This window comes from Mastigoproctus giganteus, chromosome 6 (assembly GCF_048544385.1).
Source record: "Mastigoproctus giganteus isolate SK-2022 chromosome 6, ASM4854438v1, whole genome shotgun sequence".
Classification (NCBI taxonomy): domain Eukaryota; kingdom Metazoa; phylum Arthropoda; class Arachnida; order Uropygi; family Thelyphonidae; genus Mastigoproctus; species Mastigoproctus giganteus.
In genome coordinates, this window is record NC_143580.1 from 168,035,180 (window position 1) to 168,055,961 (window position 20,782).

At 37.2% G+C, this 20,782-nt stretch overlaps 1 protein-coding gene across 1 annotated transcript in view; it reads right to left on the reverse strand.

The window, feature by feature from the left end:
* The window catches only part of LOC150084737 (RNA polymerase II-associated protein 1), a 630,471-nt gene that overhangs the window by 35,270 nt on the left and 574,419 nt on the right, over nt 1–20,782 (reverse strand). The window contains exon 32 of the mRNA XM_090376342.1: nt 11,124–11,208. Coding sequence (XP_090232468.1) covers nt 11,124–11,208 — 85 coding nt within the window. The remainder of the gene's footprint in view (nt 1–11,123; nt 11,209–20,782) is intronic.

Sequence of the window (20,782 nt, forward strand, 5' to 3'; positions counted from 1 at the left end):
GAGACCACTGTAGTCACCTTTATGAAAGCAAAGTCCCTTCCCTTTACCCTTAATGGTAGTTACACCTTTAAGTAAATCTTACATCAGTGCTCTGTGATCACTGCCACATAATGGTTTCTTTACCTGCAGATTCTTAATGCATGAATATTCACTGCTGCTAATCAGATCCAGAGTATTACTCCATCTGGTTGCCTGATGGAGTAATACAAAACAATCATTTCATAAATCCACAAGTCTTACTAGTGTGCAAGAGGCCAACCTACAAATTCCAGTCAATATCTGGAAAATTAACATTCCCTGTTATAAGACAATATGTTTTCCTGGCCCACTGTAATTCTCTGTACAATTGTTTGTTTTACTCATCAGAGCCTATAACACACTCCTACTCTCATTTTTGCTTTCCCATTGCTTGTGTCACACTAAACTGACTCAATACTGCACTGGCTACCTATCAATTGGATGCACTGCCTTGGATTTTATGTATTTCCTAACTAACAGCATAACCCCTCCTCTCTTCCTATCCTATCTGTCCTTTCTGTGCACACTGTACTCCTCAAAGTCCAATTCTGCATTTCTTATATTTGTGTGACACCATGTCTCTGATATCTCAACAATATCTGCCTTTGATATTTTGACCAGCACTTCAAATTTATTTACTATACTCCTAGCACTGGTGTACATGCAAGTATATATGCACCTGTTCTTACTGTTAGTTACCCGAACAGAGCCCATGCCTTTATTTGTTTCACGATGACTCCTAGCAGTTCTAGAAATTCCTAACACCTTGTTTCCTAGATTGCTGCTCATTCCAATGGAAGCAGTGCAAGAATCACTTTCACCTCGCCTGTATTATCTATTAGTGTGTGAATCCCCCCCCCCCTCAAGTCAGCAGCTTTCTGACCCACCTATTATTGCCTGAATAGCATCAGCAAATATTCTTGCACCCTATCTATTTAAGTGTATCCCATCCCTGTTAACAAGCACAGACCACTCTAACAAAAATTCTACCCATGAATTAGTCAATATCATTACTAATGGAATGCTACTGACACCATCACTAAATTCTGGATCAATTCTTTTGGGCTGAATAACAAATTCTTCCCTATTTATAATCGAAGGGCTGGGGCAGAGACAAGTAATTATAGATCAGTGACTTTGATTTCTGTGGTGGGCAAGATAATGCATCAGCCAAACAAAAAAAATACAACCATCCTTTTTTTCAATTTAAATTTATATCTCCTTATGTGTGCATCATCCACATTTAATTTATTCAATCCATTTAAACCCTTAAACATATCAATCAGGTCTCCTTACAGGTGCCCAGTTTCCAGATGCTGCAATTTGCTGAACCGAAGTCTTTCTTTGTAAGAGTACTCCTTTGTTCCTTTCACTAATCTCATTGCTCCTTTCTGCTTCCATTCTAATAGATCCACATCATTCCAAAAATAAGGTTCCTAAACCTGTATACAGTACATAAGATGTGGCCTAATCACCGTCTTATACAATGGGACAATCACCTCTTTGTTTTTGCATATCACTGACAGAGCTCCATGAGCTGTCTTAAAAACCTGTCTACAATGCTCAGAGAACTTCATATAAGACTTTACAATTACTCCCCAAGTCTTTTCTTTCTTCATTACCTTGAGTGCAGTAACACCCAGTTGGTATGTTATTCTATGATTACTGCTTACCATATCAGTACCCTGCATTTTTCAAGTTAAACCTCAATTGAAATGTCTCACTCCAACTGGCTAATTTTTCTAGGTCTTGATGCAACGTCATTCCCTGATTTCTGTCATTAACCACCGTGCCAAAATTTAGATTATCTGCAAATTTTGATATTAAATTTGATACGTTCTTCATCAATATTGTTAATAAATATTGAAAACAATAAAGAGTTCAGCACTGAACTCAGAAGGACTCCATTAATTACATCAGTCTACGAAGAGCTGTGCCATTAATAATTCTCTGCCTTCTGGCACTCAACTACCCCATTATCCATAGCAGCAACTTGTTCTTAATGATATACTACTCCAACTTGTATAAAAGTCTTTAATATAATCTGTATCAAAAGTATATGATGAAAAATTTAAATTATTCCAACCAGTTCATTTGGCTCTTCATGGACTAATATTATCAGTGGAGTACCTCAGGATTCAGTGCTGGACCTATTGTTGTTTTCATTATTTATTAATGATACTAATGAAGGTATGTCAGGCTTAATGTCAATGTTTACCAATGATACAAAGGTTGGCAGGATGGTTATTGACAGTAATCAGGGTGAGCTACTGCAACAAGATCTAGGAAGATTAGGTCAATGGGCTGAGAAATGGCAGTTGAAGTTTATCATTGACAAATGCAAGGTACTGTGCACGTGGGTAGTGGTAACCCCAGAGTATCTTACCAGCTGTGTGGTAATACACTCAGGGTAGTGGAAAATGAAAAAGACCTGTGGGTAATCATGCAGTCAGATATAAAATTCTCTGAGTAGTCCAGACATGCTGCCAGGACAGCTCATGGGGTTTTGTCAATGATATGCAGAAACTTTGTTAGCAGGGATAAGGAGGTGATTATCCCTTTGTACAAGGCCATGGTTAGGCTGTATCCTGAGTGCACATGGGCAACTGGTTTTGTGAAAGGAACAAAAGGCTCTTACCTGGAAAGGCTTCAGTTCTGTAAATTGCAGCTTTTTGAAACTAGGCACCTGTGGGTTAATCTGATTGAGATGTATTGCTGAGACTACACACATGAGGGAGCATAAATTTAAGTTGAGGGAAGGATGGCTGCAGGATACATGTGTGGAAGTTTGGCTTCAGCCAACGGGTGGTTAACTGTTGGAACAGGCTTCCATCTGTTGTTGTGGAAGTGGATGGTTTGAATAAATTCAAGGAAGAACCAGACAAATTCTTGGAGGGTATGAATGGATGAACGGTATACTGTGTGTTTTTTTTTTTAATGGCTAATGCAATATAAGCTTGCTTTCTTGCATTGTTTGCCACTACAGCCGACCGGGCTAGACAGGTGGGTAAAGTGCCTGCCTGGCAACCCAAAGGTTGTGGGTTCGAATCCCGCCTCGGGCTTGGATCAAAGTACTGCAAAAACCTTGGGAGGTGCATTATGGCCACAGAAGCCGATGCGCCAACAACTACCAAAAAAAAAAATAAAAAATAAATAAATAAAATAAATACTGCTACTATGTCATAGTAGCCAATTAGACTGTTCATATAAAATATGTTTATGATTTCGATATAACTACATTAAGGATGTAATATAGGAATATCTTCACAAGAATGAAATTCTAAAGGAATTACAGTACAGCATGGGCTTATGAAAGGAAAGTCTAGCCTGAAAATTTTGGTTAACTGATAATGATGAAGTCATAAAGCATTTAGATGCAGGAAATAAGCTCAATAATATATACCATGAATTAGGTAAAGCTTTAGATACAGACCTACATAAGTACAAATTTATGTTCTGGAATGTGCTGGGATTCTGGGAAGATTCTTAAGTATATCAGGGACTGGCTGAGTGAAAGGAGGATAGTAATAAATGGACATTCTTCAGAGTAGACTAGTGTATGAGCAGGGGTATCTCAGAGATCAAGATTGGGGAACATACTTGTGTCTGATATTCTATAGTGATACTGATAAGGGGTATTAAATAGAAAACTGAATTAAATATTTTATAAAGCCAAGCTACAGAAGCATAGGTAATGATGGGAACAAAGAACCATTCATATAATATATTCAGTGCTCTTCCTTTGATGCCCCAATCAACTCTAACAAATCTTCTTAGCTTGGCATACAATGTTCTAATTTTATTTTTTAAAAATTTTGCATGTTCCGTGAAAAATGTGCACTCCCTATGTAAATACTTTGTGACTATCACATACTTTAGGGAAACCGCATGTGCCCTCACAAATGGACACCTATTCATACTTAATTGACCTTTCAGTAGCATTTGCACTGTTTTAATTCTGGAAATCTTCAGCTTATAAATTTTTGATCAGTCAATTAGATCCCTAAGGATCTCAGCAGCTCACAATGCAGTCTGCAATTTAGTATTTCCATACACTAGAATCACTAAATCATTGGCATATGCTCTCATATCACTATCTTCATAGTGCCTATTCAGAAACTCATCAAGTAATATGCTCCAGTATAGGGACCTCTCACCAAGCTCTGAGGACAACCTTTCTACTTATCTTACTATACCATGTTCTAACAATAATTTTCTTTAGACTAAAATATTCCTTGAATACTGTATATAAATTGTCAGAACAGTCTAACTTCTGTATGACTTTGTGATAACTGAAAGGAAAGTGGAAGAGGAACTGTTGAATCTGAACATAAAAAAGGCACCCAGGGAGGATGGAATCTATCCAATCATATTACGGGAGGCAGCAAAGGAGGTGAGAAAATATGCAGCCATGATTATGAGAGCATCCTTGGATTTAGGGGCGGTCCCTATGGATTGGAGATGTGCAATCCATAGGGACCGCCCTATGGATTGGAGATGTGCAAATGTATCCCCAATTCATAAAGGGGGATCAAAAGGTAACACAAGTAATTACAGACCTGTAAGTTAACATGTGATCCAGGAAAAATAATGGAATCACTGGTTAAAGAAGTAATGCAGGACCATTTGGACAGGTATGCAATTATACTGCAAATCACAGCATGGATTTGTCAAGGGGTGGTGTTGTCTAACCAGTCTGAGCATCCAGCTCCTTGGTCATGATGACATGACCAAGGAGCTGGATGCAAAAAATAATTTTGACATCACATACTTGGATTTCAGGAAGGCTTTTGATACTATTGACATAAAAGACTGTTGTACAAACTGGAGCAATGTGGCATTAAGGTTACTAACAGTTACTGCTATGGATAAGATGGTTAAGTGGAAGAAGACAAAGAGTGGTTATCAATGGGCACTGCTCTTCGTGGAATAATGTTATTAGTGGAGTTCCCTAGGGTTCAGTGCTGGGTTCATTGTTATTTTCAATATTTATCAATGATTCTGATGATACTATATCAGGCTTAATGTCTAAGTTTGCAGATTATACAAAGGTAGGCAGGGTGAGTTACTGCAACAAGATCTAGGAAAATTGGGTCAATGGGCTGAGAAATGGCAGTTGAATTTTAACATTGACAAATGTAAGGTACTGCATATGAGTAGTAGTAACCCCTGAGTGGTACTACAGACAGGGTAGTGGAGAATGAAAAAAGACCTGGGGGTAATCGTGCAGTCAGACATGCTACCAGGACAGCTCATGGGTTTTTTTAAAATAATATACAGAAACTTTGCTAGTAGGGATAAGGAGGTGATCGTCCCTTTGTATCAGACCAGGGGTTTTCAACCGAGGTGCCACAACAACATTCCACGGGTGCCATGTAATTTGGGTTTAAGTTATTAAACTTATTATTTTTTTTAAAATTTATATATTTATTTCATTATAAAAAGGTGTACGGTATCTTTTTAATTTTGTGGTGATCTCTAATTGATGTTTATTTAGTACCTCTTTATAAAGAATAAATATATATATATATATATATATATATATATATATATATATATATATATATATATATATAATTTGCATTATTAATTGTAATTTTGTTTATAGTTATATTACTGTAATAACTATCACATAATATATTTTTTTAATATTATATATATATGTACAGAGAAAGAATGGGAACTAACAGGCAGAAAATTGAGTAGGGGTGCCACAAAGTAAAATAAATCACTTATGGGTGCCATTATTAACAAAAGGTTGAAAACCACTGTATTAGGCCATGGTTAGGCCACATCTATTGAGTACTGTATACAGGCCTGGAGGCCACAGGAGGCCTCCAAGATGTAGATCTGCTGGAATGGGTGCAGAGAAGGGAACCAGATTGGCAAAGGGAACAAAAGGGTGCTCTTATCTAGAAAGGCTTCAGTTCTGCAAATTGAAGCATCTTGAAACTAGGCAAATGTGGGGAGATCCGATTGAGCTGTTTAAAGCCTTGAATGGATCGAGTAAGCTGAATATTAATGGTATTCTTCCACTTGCTACACACACACACATGAGAGGACATAAATACAAGTTGAGAAAGAATGGTTGCAGGATAGATGTGTGGAAGTTTGCCTGCAGCCAGAGGGTGGGTGATTATTGGAACAGGCTTCCATCTGTAGTGGAAGTGGATGCGTGAATACATTTAAGGGAGAACTAGACAAATTCTTGGAGGGTATGGATGGGTGAACTTTCTTTTTTTTTTTTGGCTGATGCTATATAAGCTTGCTTTCTTGCATCATTTGTCGTTATTACAAAACTACTACTAGTAAGTTTAGGTTGATTTGTGGATAAATATAGTTGTAGAGTTTAAGCCCAATCTCTATCACTGGAGGAACAAGGTTGTCCTGACAGTTAAGATAAGGAAACATAATGCAGAGTAGCATTGTTTCAAAATATTTCAATACCCATTTTGATACAGTACTCCACTTCTTTACTAAATTGCTACATTAAGCCAACAATAGTAGTTATATTATAAGTGTAATGAAGTTACTTTTCAATCATAAGTTTTCTTCATTGTTCAACACGGGATCCCTAGCTGAGGCTCTCTGTTGCTTGATGATGGAGGTAGATATTTCTGAAACTGGTCATAACAACGCTTTGGAAATTTTATTGAATAATGGATTCTCCTTCAGTAAAATATATATTGTATATATTATTATATATATAATAATAAAATAATACTATTATACTACAAGAAAATGCTTAAAAAATAGGTTTTATTAAACTATCTATAATACAAGCTCAATAGGGACTCATATCTGGTGAGTATGGGCTTGGCATACCCAGGGTCCTGAGCTGGATATCATCATCCTTCTCTTTCTTGGTGATTCCCTTCTACTTCTGACTTTCTCTCAGGAGGGTAACTCAAAATTTTTTTTTTTTTTTTTTGGTTGGTGCAGCAGCATAAGTCTCAGGCTTCCTTGCACCCAAGAGTGCATTCATCACTGTAAGTGTATTATGTCTATAGAAGTATGTGTTTGTGGGCTGATTTGCATATTGTGTGAACCTGGGATAACTAGTGGGGGAATTCTATATCCTCTGCTTGAGACTGGCTAATTACAGCTTCAAATGCAGAGGATTTTAGAATTCCTCCCACATTGACAGGAATCAAATCCAAACAGCTTGAAATGAGTGGCAAATGCTGATGTATCATGCCAACTAAGCTGCTGGGGAGGGCTGGTCTGGGTACTGCAATTTTGTTGAAATGGCATGAAAACATTGGTAATATGGCATTCTATGATGCCATATTAGCAAAAACTCTCCGTTGGAAGTTGCTAAAGCTCAATGCCACAACAGATGTGGCATTGAACTTAGCAAAATACAGCTATTGTATTTTGTTGTTACTTTTAGCATGAACTCAGTTGTTTTTGATTCTATTTCTGACATGTGGTTGGTGGGTATGATGCATTTTTGTACTTCGGGCAATATAGTGTACAGGCAGTTCCTGCTTTACAAGTTCTTTTTTTTCAAGTATCAAGTATCAACAAAATCAAAAAAAAAAAAAAAAAATGAACATTAATTGCAATAAATAAATGCTGCTAAACATTCATAAATACGGCATTTCAAACCATGTGCGTAACCAGTGGTGGATACAGAAAAAAAATGACAGGAGGGGCATAATTTGTGATAGGGGGAACCATTTTGTGCACTAGAAGGGTGATCACATTAGCATCAGTGTTGCCAACTGTAGTCGGGTGAAAATAGCTGAGCCACAATGCAAAAACAGATAAAATCCTATATTAACAAGGTAATGACAGGAGGGGCATAATTTGTGATAGGGGGAACCATTTTGTGCACTAGAAGGGCGATGACATTAGTGGCTCAGCTATTTTCGGGTGAAAATAGCTGAGCCACAATGCAAAAACAGATAAAATCCTATATTAACAAGGTAAAAAAAAACCTTTTGTAGCTAAAGGGAATTTAAATGATTGGTGTATATTTTCCGAAAAACGACAGGGGCACTTGCCCCTATCCTGAAACCGCCACTGTGCGTAGCTATACAATACTACTGTACAGTATGAACCAGAGCTATAATGCTCAATACGTTCTATGTTCATATCAATAATTGTAAAATAATAAGAGAAGTTTACATGATTGGTGAAAAGATGATATGGTACGTGTATAAAACATGATATAGTATGTAGAACACTTCCGTATGATACTCTCCAGAAATTAAAATGGAAAAACCTTACATTAGAGTAACAAATAGTCTATGTATATATTAAGTGCAATAGCATCATTAATACACAGCCATTTCTGAATAAACACAATATTTGTAAGGTGGCATCGTTTTAAGTTATATCATATTGTGAATACCTTCACAACGAGTTGCCATGATATTGCACTACTTCGAATAAGCAATGCATCACCTAAGGAGAAGACTAATGTTACTTATTCTCAGATAGGTACCACCACGCAGACGGCACTGTTTCAGGGCTATTTTGTATATGTGTGGGGTAATAACTCGACTATCCACTTGTCTCTATTAGACTTAGAAAAGCAAAAAGGTAGAGGGAAAGTAATAGTAGGAGTCACAGAGGAAAAGAAACGGTGTAGAAGAATGAAAGGGACAGTAACTCCTTTACCTCACACCACTCATAAACTCCTCGAATAGGCAAAAGGGACAGTAACTCCTTCAACTCACACCACTCAAAAACTCATAAACTCCTCGAATAGGCAACGCTTCCCCAGTGGAGAAGTACTGTTGTTACCTATTCTTGGAAACTCCGGACATCAGTAGGGTTCCCCCTGGTGCCATTTCAGGGCTATTTTGTATTTGTGTGGGATAATAACTCGACTATCCACTTGTCCCTATTAGACTTAGAAAAGCAAAAAGGTAGAGGGAAAGTAATAGTAGGAGTGGAAGAGGAAAAGAAACAGTGTGGAAGAAAGAAAGGGACAGTAACTCCTTCAACTCACACCACTCAAAAACTCATAAACTGCTCGAATAGGCAACGCTTCCCCAGTGGAGAAGGCTGTTGTTACCTATTCTTGGAAACTCTGGACATCATCAGGCTCCCCCGGTGCCGTTTCGGGGCTATTCGCCCTTCTTCGGTGGGTGGGTAGATACCCAAGTGATGCAATGATGGCAAAACAGTTATGAAGTATAACTCCACAATATCAGAGATGCCTGATGTATTTAGACTAAGATGCATTTAGAGCTAAAGCCTCAAGCTGCGAGCAAATTTAGACTATGTATATATTAAGTGCAATAGCATCATTAATACACAGCCATTTCTGAATAAACGGAATATTTGTAAGGCTGCATCATTTTAAGTTATATCTCATAATCTGAATACCTTCACAACGAGTTGCCATGATATTGCACTACTTCGAATAAGTAACACTTCACCTAAGGAGACGACTAATGTTACATATTCTCAGATAGGTACCACCACCCAGACGGCACCGTTTCAGGGCTATTTTGTATAAGTGTGGGATAATAACTCGACTATCCACTTGTCCCTATTAGACTTAGAAAAGCAAAAAGGTAGAGGGAAAGTACAAATAGTAACAAATAGTTTAAAATAACAAATAGTTTAAAAAATAATTAAAAATCAATTTAACACAATAAAAAATAAGAAAATTAATTAAATGAATTTAATTTAAAAAATTAAGGAAGGAAAATCGCTTTCGTTAAATTCTTTTAATTAATTTTCTTATTTTTAATTGTATTAAATTGATTTTTAATTGAGTTTTATTGTGTTAAATTGATTTTTAATTATTTTTTAAACTGTTACTCTAATGTAAGTTTTTCGATTTTTCCGTTTTAATTTCTGGACAGTATCATATGGAAGTGTTCTACGTACTATATTGAGGTAACCTTCTTTTATTATTTTACAATACTACTGCGTATTATTGTGCTACTACCGTGCGTGCATTTGTTTGTTCAAGCAGAGTTAAGCAGGAAGGTCCAACTCTTAAAGAATCTTGGAAAGAAATCCATACTTTAGATGCAATCAAAATAATAAAATGAGCCTGGAGCAAAATTACAGAGAAGAGCATGTAGATTATTTGGGATAAATTTTCCTCATTTTATTGATAATTTTGAAGGATTTCAAGATCCAGCAGAGATTGTACAAAATGAAGCAGAAGTGGTCATTAATATTAATATTGCTAACCAATTACTGCTTGAGGATTCTACAACTCAAGTCACTGATCTGCTTCAAGCACACTATGGAGAGCTTACAAATGAAGACCACCTTGAAATGGCAAAATGTGAAACAGGAAGAAGATTTAACAGCTGACACCCTGTTCGTTCCTTCACTCCACAAGGGGGGCTTGATGAGGCTTTTCAACACAGAAAAAGCAACTGAGATTTTCGAGTCACAAGATTCAAATTTCAAGTGCAGTAGAAAAGCTGCTACAACTCATGTTACTGATCTGCTTCAAGCACACAATGGAGAGCTCACAAATGAAGACCTCCTTGAAATGGCAAAATGTGAAGAAGCTGAGGAAGAAAATTTAACAGCTGAAGCTTTTCAACACAGAAAAAGCAAGATTTTTGAGTCACAAGATTCAAATTTAAAGTTCCACTAAAAAGCTGCTACAGATTTAAAAAAATGGTTATGCATGTTATCGCTAAATTTATAAAGAAAAGAGAAGACTATTCAAGCTTTTCCGAAGAAGACAACTCCTTGTGCTTCCAGCAAATCAATGAGTGCCGAGCCAACAATGAATATTGAACCATCAATGAATGTGCATTTAGTCAATGAAGAATAAACATTCTTTAAACATTTGTATGACATAAATAATTTCTTTATTATTATAATTTGCTTGATTTTAAAGGCTATGTTTTCATTTCTTGGGATAAATAAATCATTGTTTAAGCATAAACTATTGTTTTGTTTACCTTTATTTAACATTACTATGTTCAAATTTCATGGTTGAGAATGTAGCCCCTGTTTTTAACATTATGGCTAAGGGAAATAAATTCCTGCTTTATGAGCACGTGCTAGAAACAAATTAACTTGTCAAGTAGGGCACTATCTGCTGTTTCCAGAAATATTAAAACATTTCTGGAAACATCTGAAAGGATACAGTATTTATAAACTATTCTTACCATTTATGATTACTCTGTGGTAAAGTGAAAGAATCTCATAATCTTCTTCAAAAGGAAATAGAAATTGTTCCACAGGAAGAATGAGCTAAAAAAAATAATAAAATAAACCCCCAGTTATAAGAAGTGTTATTAAATAATCAAAATCAAATTAATCTTAAAAAAAAATCAAATATTACAGTTAATTTTAACCTTGATGTGGGTGAGTAAAGTCATGGGAACAGATGCACTGTGTGCACAAAACAATTTTTGTAAAAAAAAAAAAAAAAGTCTATACTTTTCCAGTGAAAAAATAACGCAAATTTTATACGGTGTAAGAAGTCAGTTACCAACATCAGTTATCAGATGGCATTTATTGGAATTTTTTTTCACAACATTATTTTAGAAATCAATTCATTGCAGCAAGTTTGCAACTGTGATCAGTTGATATCGATATCTCAACTGTTATTGATTTATACAAATAAATTTTATTCACTGATTCAAAAATCTTATTTTTTTACTTTTATGAAACTATTAAGAATCTATAAAATAAAGAATAAAAAAAAAATTAAGACAGAAAAAGCATCAGTTTAATGAAATGAATAACCATTTAGTTGAAGACAGCAACAAAATACTGTTAAAAGAAATTTTAACAACAAAATACTGTTAAAAGAAATTTTAACAACAAAATAAAGTATTTGAAGGTTATTATTTCTTGTTTTTTAAAAAGAATTGTATAGTAGATTGCTGAATTAGGCACAAAAATTTATTTTCTTAAAATAATTTGTAAAATTAATAAAAATGCAGAAATGTGGTATAAATTTTATTATACTGATTGAGAACAATTATGGAATATGAAGAAATGCTGTGCTACGAAATTTGAAAACAACAATTACTTTACCTCTCTAATGGGGTATTTAAGTAAATGTGGTGGGAATTGTATTTAATTTAAATTGCTTGTACATAACATAACTTATATAGAAGTAGCATTAGTGGAGACACATGATGCAAGAAAGCAAGCTTATATAGCATCAGCCAAAAAAAAAAAAAAAAAGCCCTTCCCATTTCACCCATCCATTCACTCCAAATGTTTGTGTTCGGCCTTGAACTTATTTAAGTTGCTGAGCTCCACTACAACAGACAAAAGTTTGTTCCAGCTATAAATCACCCACTGGCTAAAGGTGAATCGCACATCTATTCTACAATTGTCTTTCCTCAATTTGAATTTATGCCCCCTCAGATCCCATTAGCATTGAGCTTGCTCAATCCATTCAAGGCCTTATACACCTGAATTACCGTATTTCCCCATGTATAAGATGCATCTTTTTTTTTCGAAAAATTTGGGGTCTAAAAACTGGGTGCGTCTTATACAGTGGTTGTAGACTTTTTTTTTTACTTGCATTTCCTGCTTTTTCGTGCTTGTTGTCTTTGAGCTTATTGTTTCGCGCTTGTTACGGGTATATTAGGTTACATTTTGCCACATTCTGCCCAGAAATGGCTCAGAAAAGATTTTCGTACAGTGCTGAATTCAAGTTAAAAGTGATCCCGTTTGCAAAAGTGAATGGAAATCGTGCTGCCGAATGTAAGTTTGGTCCTCCTCCAACTGAGAAAACAATCTGAGACTGGCTACAAGAAGAAAAACCCTACTGAAAACGTCATGGCAGAAGAAGGCCATTAGAGGCAAGTCAGCAAAATGGCCTGATTTAGAGAGGGAATTTAAGATATGGATTGAGGAGCAAAGGGCAATTGGAATTCCAATTGCCTGTGTTCTGTGTTTTCCTGTGTCCACAAAGAAGGTTTAGCATGAGGAAAGAATTGCTGATGAAAAAGAAGTTACTGATTTCAAAGGAGGATACAATTGATGCTTCAAGTTCATGAAACAGAATGGACTAAGCATGCGTACATGCACCAGACTTGTCCAAAAGATGCCTGAAAGCTATGAGCAGAAGGTCCTTGAATTTCATCATTTTGGCACTCAATGTCGGAAGACACATCAGTTTGAGTTGGGACAGATTGCAAATATGGACGAAGTCCCCCTTCAATTTGATGTCCCAAGTAACAGAACTGTTGATAAGAAGGGGGTGAAAACTGTAACTGTGAAGACAAGTGGACATGAAAAGAGCATTGTACAGTTGTTCTAGCTTGTTGTGCTGACGGAACCAAGCTGCCTTCTATGCTGATTTTCAAATGCAAAACAATGCCAAAAGAAGACATTCCTCGAGGAGTGATTGTCCATGTTTATGATACGGGTTGGATGGATCAGGAGGGATGAAGATCTGGTTTGAGAAAGTTTGGAGCAGGAGACTAGGTGGGCTCTTACGCAAACCTGCCCTATTGGTGCTTGATCAGTTCAGGGCACACATAACAAAAAAATACAAAGAAGATTGCTGCAGAGCAAAAAATAAAACTTGCCGTCATACCTGGAGGCTTGACATCCCAGCTCCAACCACTTGATGTCAGCATTAACAAACCCTTCAAAGCTGCCATGAGAGACGAATGAAACCAATGGATGAAGTCTTCTGGGGACAATTTGACACCAGCAGGAAGAGTAAAGAAACCAACTATAGGAGAAGTTTGCACCTGGGTGAAAAGATCCTGGGATAATATCAAGATTGAGATTGTTGTCAAGTCATTTAAGAAGTGTGGCATTTCAAATGCCATAGATGGAACTGAGGACGAGGCAATATATGAAGACAGTGATTCGTCATCAGCCACAGATGAGGACAAGCTAATGGATGGGAGTTTTGACAGTGATGAATTGTATGAATTTTATGATGAATAAAACTTGAGTTCAACAACTTTATGTAATACATTTTTTTTTCAAATTTCGGGGCCCAAAATTAAGGTGCGTCTTATACATGGGAAAATACGGTAGATCACCTCGCAGGTGCCTAGTCTCCAGACGCTACAATTTGCAGAAGTTAAGTCTTTTTTGGTAACACCAACCCGTTGTTCCACTCACCAATCGCGTTGCCCTTCTCTGCATCTTTTCTAAAATGAGGCCTCCACAACTGTATACTGTACTCAAGGTGTGGCTTAACCATTGCCTTATACAAGGTGACAATCACCTGCTTATTCCTGCTAGCAAAATTCCTGTATATCATTGACAAGGCACCATGAGCTACTCTTGCAGCATTTGGACTGCCCAGAAAACTTCATATCCGACTGGACAATTAGCCCCAGGTCCTTTTCATTCTCCACTATTCTGGGTGTAGTACCACCCAGTTGGTAACATTACTCTGGGGTTACTGCTACCCATATGCAGTACTTTTCACATTTTTCAATGTAAAACTTCAGTTGCCACCTCTCAGCCTATCTGCTCAACTTTTCCAGATCATGTTGCAGTAGCGTATTATCACTACTGTCATTAACAACCCTGCAAACCTTCGTATCGTCTGCAAACTTAGACATTAATCTTGATACACCTTCATCAAAATCATTGATAAATACCGAAAACAACAATGAGCCCAACACCAAAACTTGGGGGACTCCACTAATAACATTAGTCCATGAAGAGCAGTGTCCATTGATAACCACTCTCTGTCTTCACCCACTCAACCATCCTTTTATCCATTGTAGCAACTTGTCGTTAATGCCATACTGCTCCAATTTGTGTACAATAGTCTTCCATGTGCTACAGTATCAAAAGCTTTCCTAAAATACAAGCATATGATATCAAAATTATTCTTTGCATCCCGTTCTTTTGTGCCCACATCATAGTATCCAATCAAATTTGTCAGACAAGACCCTTAACAAACTAATGCTGTGTCTGAACTATAACTGCAGTCTTTGGGGACACATTTGCACATCTCCCATCCGTGGGGAACTTCCCCCGAGTCCAAGGAAGCTTTCATAATTAAGGCTAAGGTCTTCCATGTGCTACAGTATCAAAAGCTTTCCAAAAATACAAGCATATGATATCAAAATTATTCTTTGCATCCAGTTCTTTTGTGACCACATCATAGTATCCAATCAAATTTGTCAGACAAGATGCCCCCTTAACAAACCAATGCTGTGTCTGAACTATAACTGCAGTCTTTGGGGACACATTTGCACATCTCCAGTCTGTGGGGACCTTCCCCCGAGTCCAAGGAAGCTTTCATCAATTATGGCTAAGGGTTTGCTTACTTCCTTTGCTGCCTCCTTTAAAATAACTGAATAGATCTCATCCACCCCAGATGCTTATGTTTAACTTCAACAAATTCTCCTTGACTTTGTTCTCAGTTATTACAAAATCACTTAGCTCCATGTTAGAGTTTGATAACCTTCTGATATTCCTCTCCTTCAAAAAATCATTATGTGTGAATGTAGATGCAAAATACTCATTCAGTTTATTAGCTACCTGAGCATGATCATCATTAGTCAAAGCATCTATATGAAGTGGACCAATCTGATACTCCCATTCTTTCTAGAGTTTACATAAGTAAAGAACTTTTTGCTGTTTTTCTTTGCATCCTTTGCCAAAGATTTCTCCCAATCTGCCTTCGCTTACTTAACCTCCTTTGATCACATACTGGTTTATATCTCCCATATGCTTCTGTGTTGTCTGATAATTTATATGCATCACTCTTCTTTGCCATGAGTCTCATTAATTCATCTGACATCCATTTAGGCCTAAACCTTGAACAGCATTGTACCTTCCAAGATTAAGTCCCTGAAGGCTTCCAATTTAGAATCCACTGTTTACCGGTAGCATTATCAGTTAATGCCACTGTATGGGTGGGTGGTTTGATCCCACTGAAATTACCTTTATGAAAGAAAAAACCCTTTCCCTTACCCCCGATTGTTACATCTTTAAGTAAATCCCACATCAGTACACTGTGATCACTGCCACCTAGTGACTCCTCTATCTACAGATTCTTAACACACGAAGAATCACTGCTGATAATCAGATCAAAAGCATTACTCCCTCTGGCTGCCTCTTGAACATGGTGCTGTAGAAAACAGTCATCCAATAAATCCATCCACAAAAGTCTTGATACTGTGCAATTGACATTATGATCTTTAGGAACCGAAAGTGTGCATTATCACTGCACATAAAAAGGAGGGAAAAACCAAAAAAAAAACCCTTATATTAGTGCATACCTAAATTTCACAATGCACCCGAATGGCAGACAAGGTGTCAGTAGGTTCAAACACTATGTTTCTGCACGAAAAAGTTTTAAAAAACATTCGAAAATTTTTTGCCCCACATATCATTGGATAGAATAAAAGAATTTCTGCTCAATAATATTCCCAACTGTACTGTTATCGATGGCCCACTTCATATCCATGGTTCAACTGCTGATGATCCTGCTCAGATAGCTGACAAACTGAATGAGTATTTTGCATCTACATTCACACATGAGGAATTCTTTAGGGAACTGAGGAACAGAAGCTTATTAAACTCTAACAGAGAGCTTAATGATTTTGTAATAACTGAGAGCAAAGTGGAGGAGAAATTGTTGAAGTTAAACAGAAGAAAGGCACCTGGGGTGGATGGGATCTATCCAGTTATATTAAAGGAGGCAGCAAAGGAAGTAAGCAAACCCTTAGCCATAATTATGAGAGCATCCTTGGACTCAGGAGAAGTCATCACAGACTGGAGATATGCAAATGCATCCCCAGTTCACAAAGGAGATCAAAAGGTGACATGGGTAATTATAAACCTGTCACTTTAATTCTGTTCCAGGAAAATTAATGGAGGCACTGGTTAAAGAAGCACTGCAGGATCATCTGGACAAGACTTCAGTTATAGCTCGGACACAGCATGGGTTTGTTAAGGGAAAGCCTTGTCTGACAAATATGATTGGATACTATGATGTGGTTACAAAGGAACTGGATGCAAAAGGTAATTTTGATATCATATACTTGGATTTCGGGAAAGCTTTTGATATTGTTGCGCATAGAAGACTGCTGAACAAATAGGAACAGTATGGAATACCTAATCAGGGAATGACCACCGCATATTGCTCCAGGAATATGCGGTGGTCATTCCCTGACCTTTCTGAATCCTCCGTATTTGGTGGTGACGGACTCGAACCCCGGTCTAATCAAGAAGCGTGTGCTATGCACTGCTGCTCCTTCCCACCTGGCTATGGAGGCGCCAGAATTAAGGGCAAGTTGCTACAATGGATAAAAGGGTGTTTGAGTGGGAGAAGACAGAGAGTGGTAATCAATGGATGCTGCTCTTTGTGTTATTAGTCAGTCCCCCAGGGTTCAATGTTGGGTTCATTGTTGTTTTCTGCGTTTATCAATGATATTGAGGAAGGTACATCAGACTTAATGTCGAAGTTTGCAGATGATACAAAGGTTGACAGGGTTGTTAATGACAGTAACGGCAGTGTGCTACTGCAACAGGATCTAGAAAAGTTGGGCAGATGGGCTGAGAAGTGGCAACTGAAGTTTAACCTTGACAAATGCAAACTACTGCATATGGGTAGAAGTAACTCCAGAGGAACGTACCAACTGTGTAGTACTACACTTAGGGTGGTAGAAAATGAAAAAGACATGAGAGTAATTGTGCAGTCAGATATGAAGTTTTGTGAGCAATGCCGACAGGCTGCCAGAACAGGTCAAAGGGTATTGTCTTTGATACACAGGAATTTTGTTAGTAGGGAAAAAGAGGTGATATCCCTTTGTATAAGGCAATGGTCAGGCCACACTTGAGTACTGTGTACAGGTCTGGAGGCCTCATTTTAGGAAAGATGTAGAGCTGCTTGAGCATGTACAGAGAAGGGCAACAAGATTGGTGAGTGGAATGAAGGAGTCCTTTTGTCAAGTAAGGCTTAAGTTCTGCAAATTGCAGTGGCTGGAGACTAGGCATCTGCAAGGTGATCTGACTGAGGTGTATAAGGCTTTGAATGGGTTGAGCCTGCTGAATTCTGATGGGATTCTTCCACTTTCCAGATTACAAAACTGAGGGGGCATAAATTCAAATTGAGGAAAGACAGTTGTAGAATAGGTGTGCGGAAATTTGCCTTTAGCCAGTGGGTAGTTGATTTTTGGAGGAACTGAATGTGTGAAATTGTTTTTTTTTTTTTTTGGCTGATGCTACATAAGCTCATATGTTTGCTTTGTTACTACTACCACCTACTACTACACCTGATTTTACCATCAGGCTTTCATATGCAAAACACATTAAATCCGAACACACCAGGATGTGACAGTGATTTAACTGAGTTAGCATTTAAGCTAATTTTACCCATAATACAAATATCTTACTGAAATTAAGGGAAAGAGTATGACACTAATCTGTTTGTTACCTACAAATAATGGTTGCATGTGCTTACAGACAGGAGTGCGCTATACCCTCATGAGGGCCCATGGCAAAATTGAATTTGGGGGCCCCATATAAAGAACATTTTCAATTTAATTTTATTGTGACAACAAAAAATATCTAATCCAGAAATAATACTTACACTTAAACTAATAAGTATTTTTATACTACTTTATATGGACTTTTCGTGCTTTTTGGGATAAGAAATTGTATATCAGTTCATTATAATCAATCCTGTTTGTGATATCATTCTCAATACAAATTATTGCCAAGTTACTTAATCTTTCTTGTCCAAGTGAATTTCTAATATAATTCTTAACTCTTTTAAACACAGAGAATGAATAATCTGCTGATGCGTTCGAAACAGGAATTGACAAAAATATTTTTAAAATTATGTTCACATTAGGAAAAGTTGATAATAGTCCTCCTTGAATTGCTTCGTACATTAAAGGTGAATATAAATTTTCATATTTTGCAAAATGTATAACATGCATTAATTCTTTAAAAACATTACATCAATGTCATCTGAATAAGTATTTATTAAATTACAGTGGCGGACAAAAAAACTGCACCACTTGTGAATTTTGCAAATAATGTGTTTTACGCTGCATTGCGGGTTTCAGAAATGTTCGAAATGCATTTGTTAGATGGGATATATATCTCTGTGAACGAAATACAATAAAAAGACTCCACCTGATATAACTAATTGCCATGAATATCTTCCCAAAGGGTAAAATGCATAATTAATGGAAATATGAGAAATCATGCAAATGGCAATCATTACAAGTTAACGAAATAGTATTATATACTGTAAATCAGCAAAATAAGTCCTCAATATTTTGTTGTTCCTCCTCGAGCTGCAATTAGCCTTGCAACGATCTGGCATAGAGTTAATCAACTTCTGGATATACAGTTGTCCAATTTTGTGGTACCACACCCTTACAATGCTCTCCTGCAGCTGAATCTTACTTGTTGGCTTCTTCTGACCAATTTTGGATGACATTATGTACCAGCAATTTTCAATACGGTTCAAATCTGCACTGTTGCTGGGTCAGTCCAACACTGTAATGCCAGCATTTCTAAGGTATGATTGCACCTTAAGGGAGAAAAACAAGGGAAAATATTGGTGTAAATATGTTTTAAGCCTTGTGAGACAAGAAGACAAACTCATCGTTAAATCTAAATAGCAAAAAACTTACCAATTTTACCGTGTGGCAAGGTGCTGAGTCCTGTTGAAAAATGCAGTTTTGGATGTCTGTGTGGTGATCCTTAATAACGGATGTCAGGCACTCCTCCAAGATAGCAGTGTAGATTTCTGTATTCACCATTCCGTTAATAAACTTAATTTGTCCCACCCCTTTGCTTGTTATGCATCTCCAGACCATCTGACTGGCAGGGAACTTTACAGTCTGTGTATGCACTCAGGATGGTATACCTCTGATTTTCGTCTTCTTACATATTGTTTCCCATCCGAGCCATGCAGGTTGAATTTTGTCTGCGAGGGAAGCACAGTGATATCGTCACCGTCCACCCCCACACTGGGTGGAAAAGCCCCGGGTTTGAATGCCGTGGATGACGCGAGGAACTTTAGTGGACTTTTTTCACTCCGTGGCTGAGTTAGTCGGTCTCAGGCATAGATAGCACGGTTTTTTCCCCCAGAAACTGGGATTTTTTTAAAATTTTAATTTTAATTTTAGTGGGATTTTTTTTGTCCAGTAAACAGGCAGATCGACCAGAGAACACATGCAATTTACAGACAAAATAAATATATGGGTAGATGTAATCTTTTTTTTTTTTTTTTTTTTTGCAGGTTCAATTTCGATTTATCAGAAAAGATGACAGTGTCCCATTGCTCTTTTGTCCATGAAAGATGTGTTTTAGCCCAAAACAAAGGCTTCTTCTTGGGCTGATAGGCATGCAGATCACATTCCGAAAGCCATCTTTGGATAGTTCGTGCACTTGTTTCAACCCATCTCAAAGTCCAGTTTTAGATCAGGAGCACTAGCATGGCGATTACAAAGTTACAAATATTGATCTTGGGAAGGCGTAGCCACTCTCTTACGGCCTGATCCAGGTCTTCACTTCACATCAATGGTTTCACGCTTTAATTTCAACACCCGGGATATTGCTAACTGGTGGCAGCCTATTTTATCAGTGATAGCATACATAGAAAGCCCTTCCTGGGATAGCGAAACAGCTAAACTTTTTTCCCCTAGTGTCAACTGAACATATGGAGCCATGCTTACAGCTCTGCAAAACAGGATAATAATGAGCATGTATACCCTTCCAATGCCGTATTTATAGAAATGGCTGCTGCAATACCTTGCGATTACTGTCTGATGCAATACCTTTGCTTTGCGACAAACAAAATGACTGTAATCAAAAAATATCTTATACGTTTCACTAGAAATGTTACTTTTTAAAG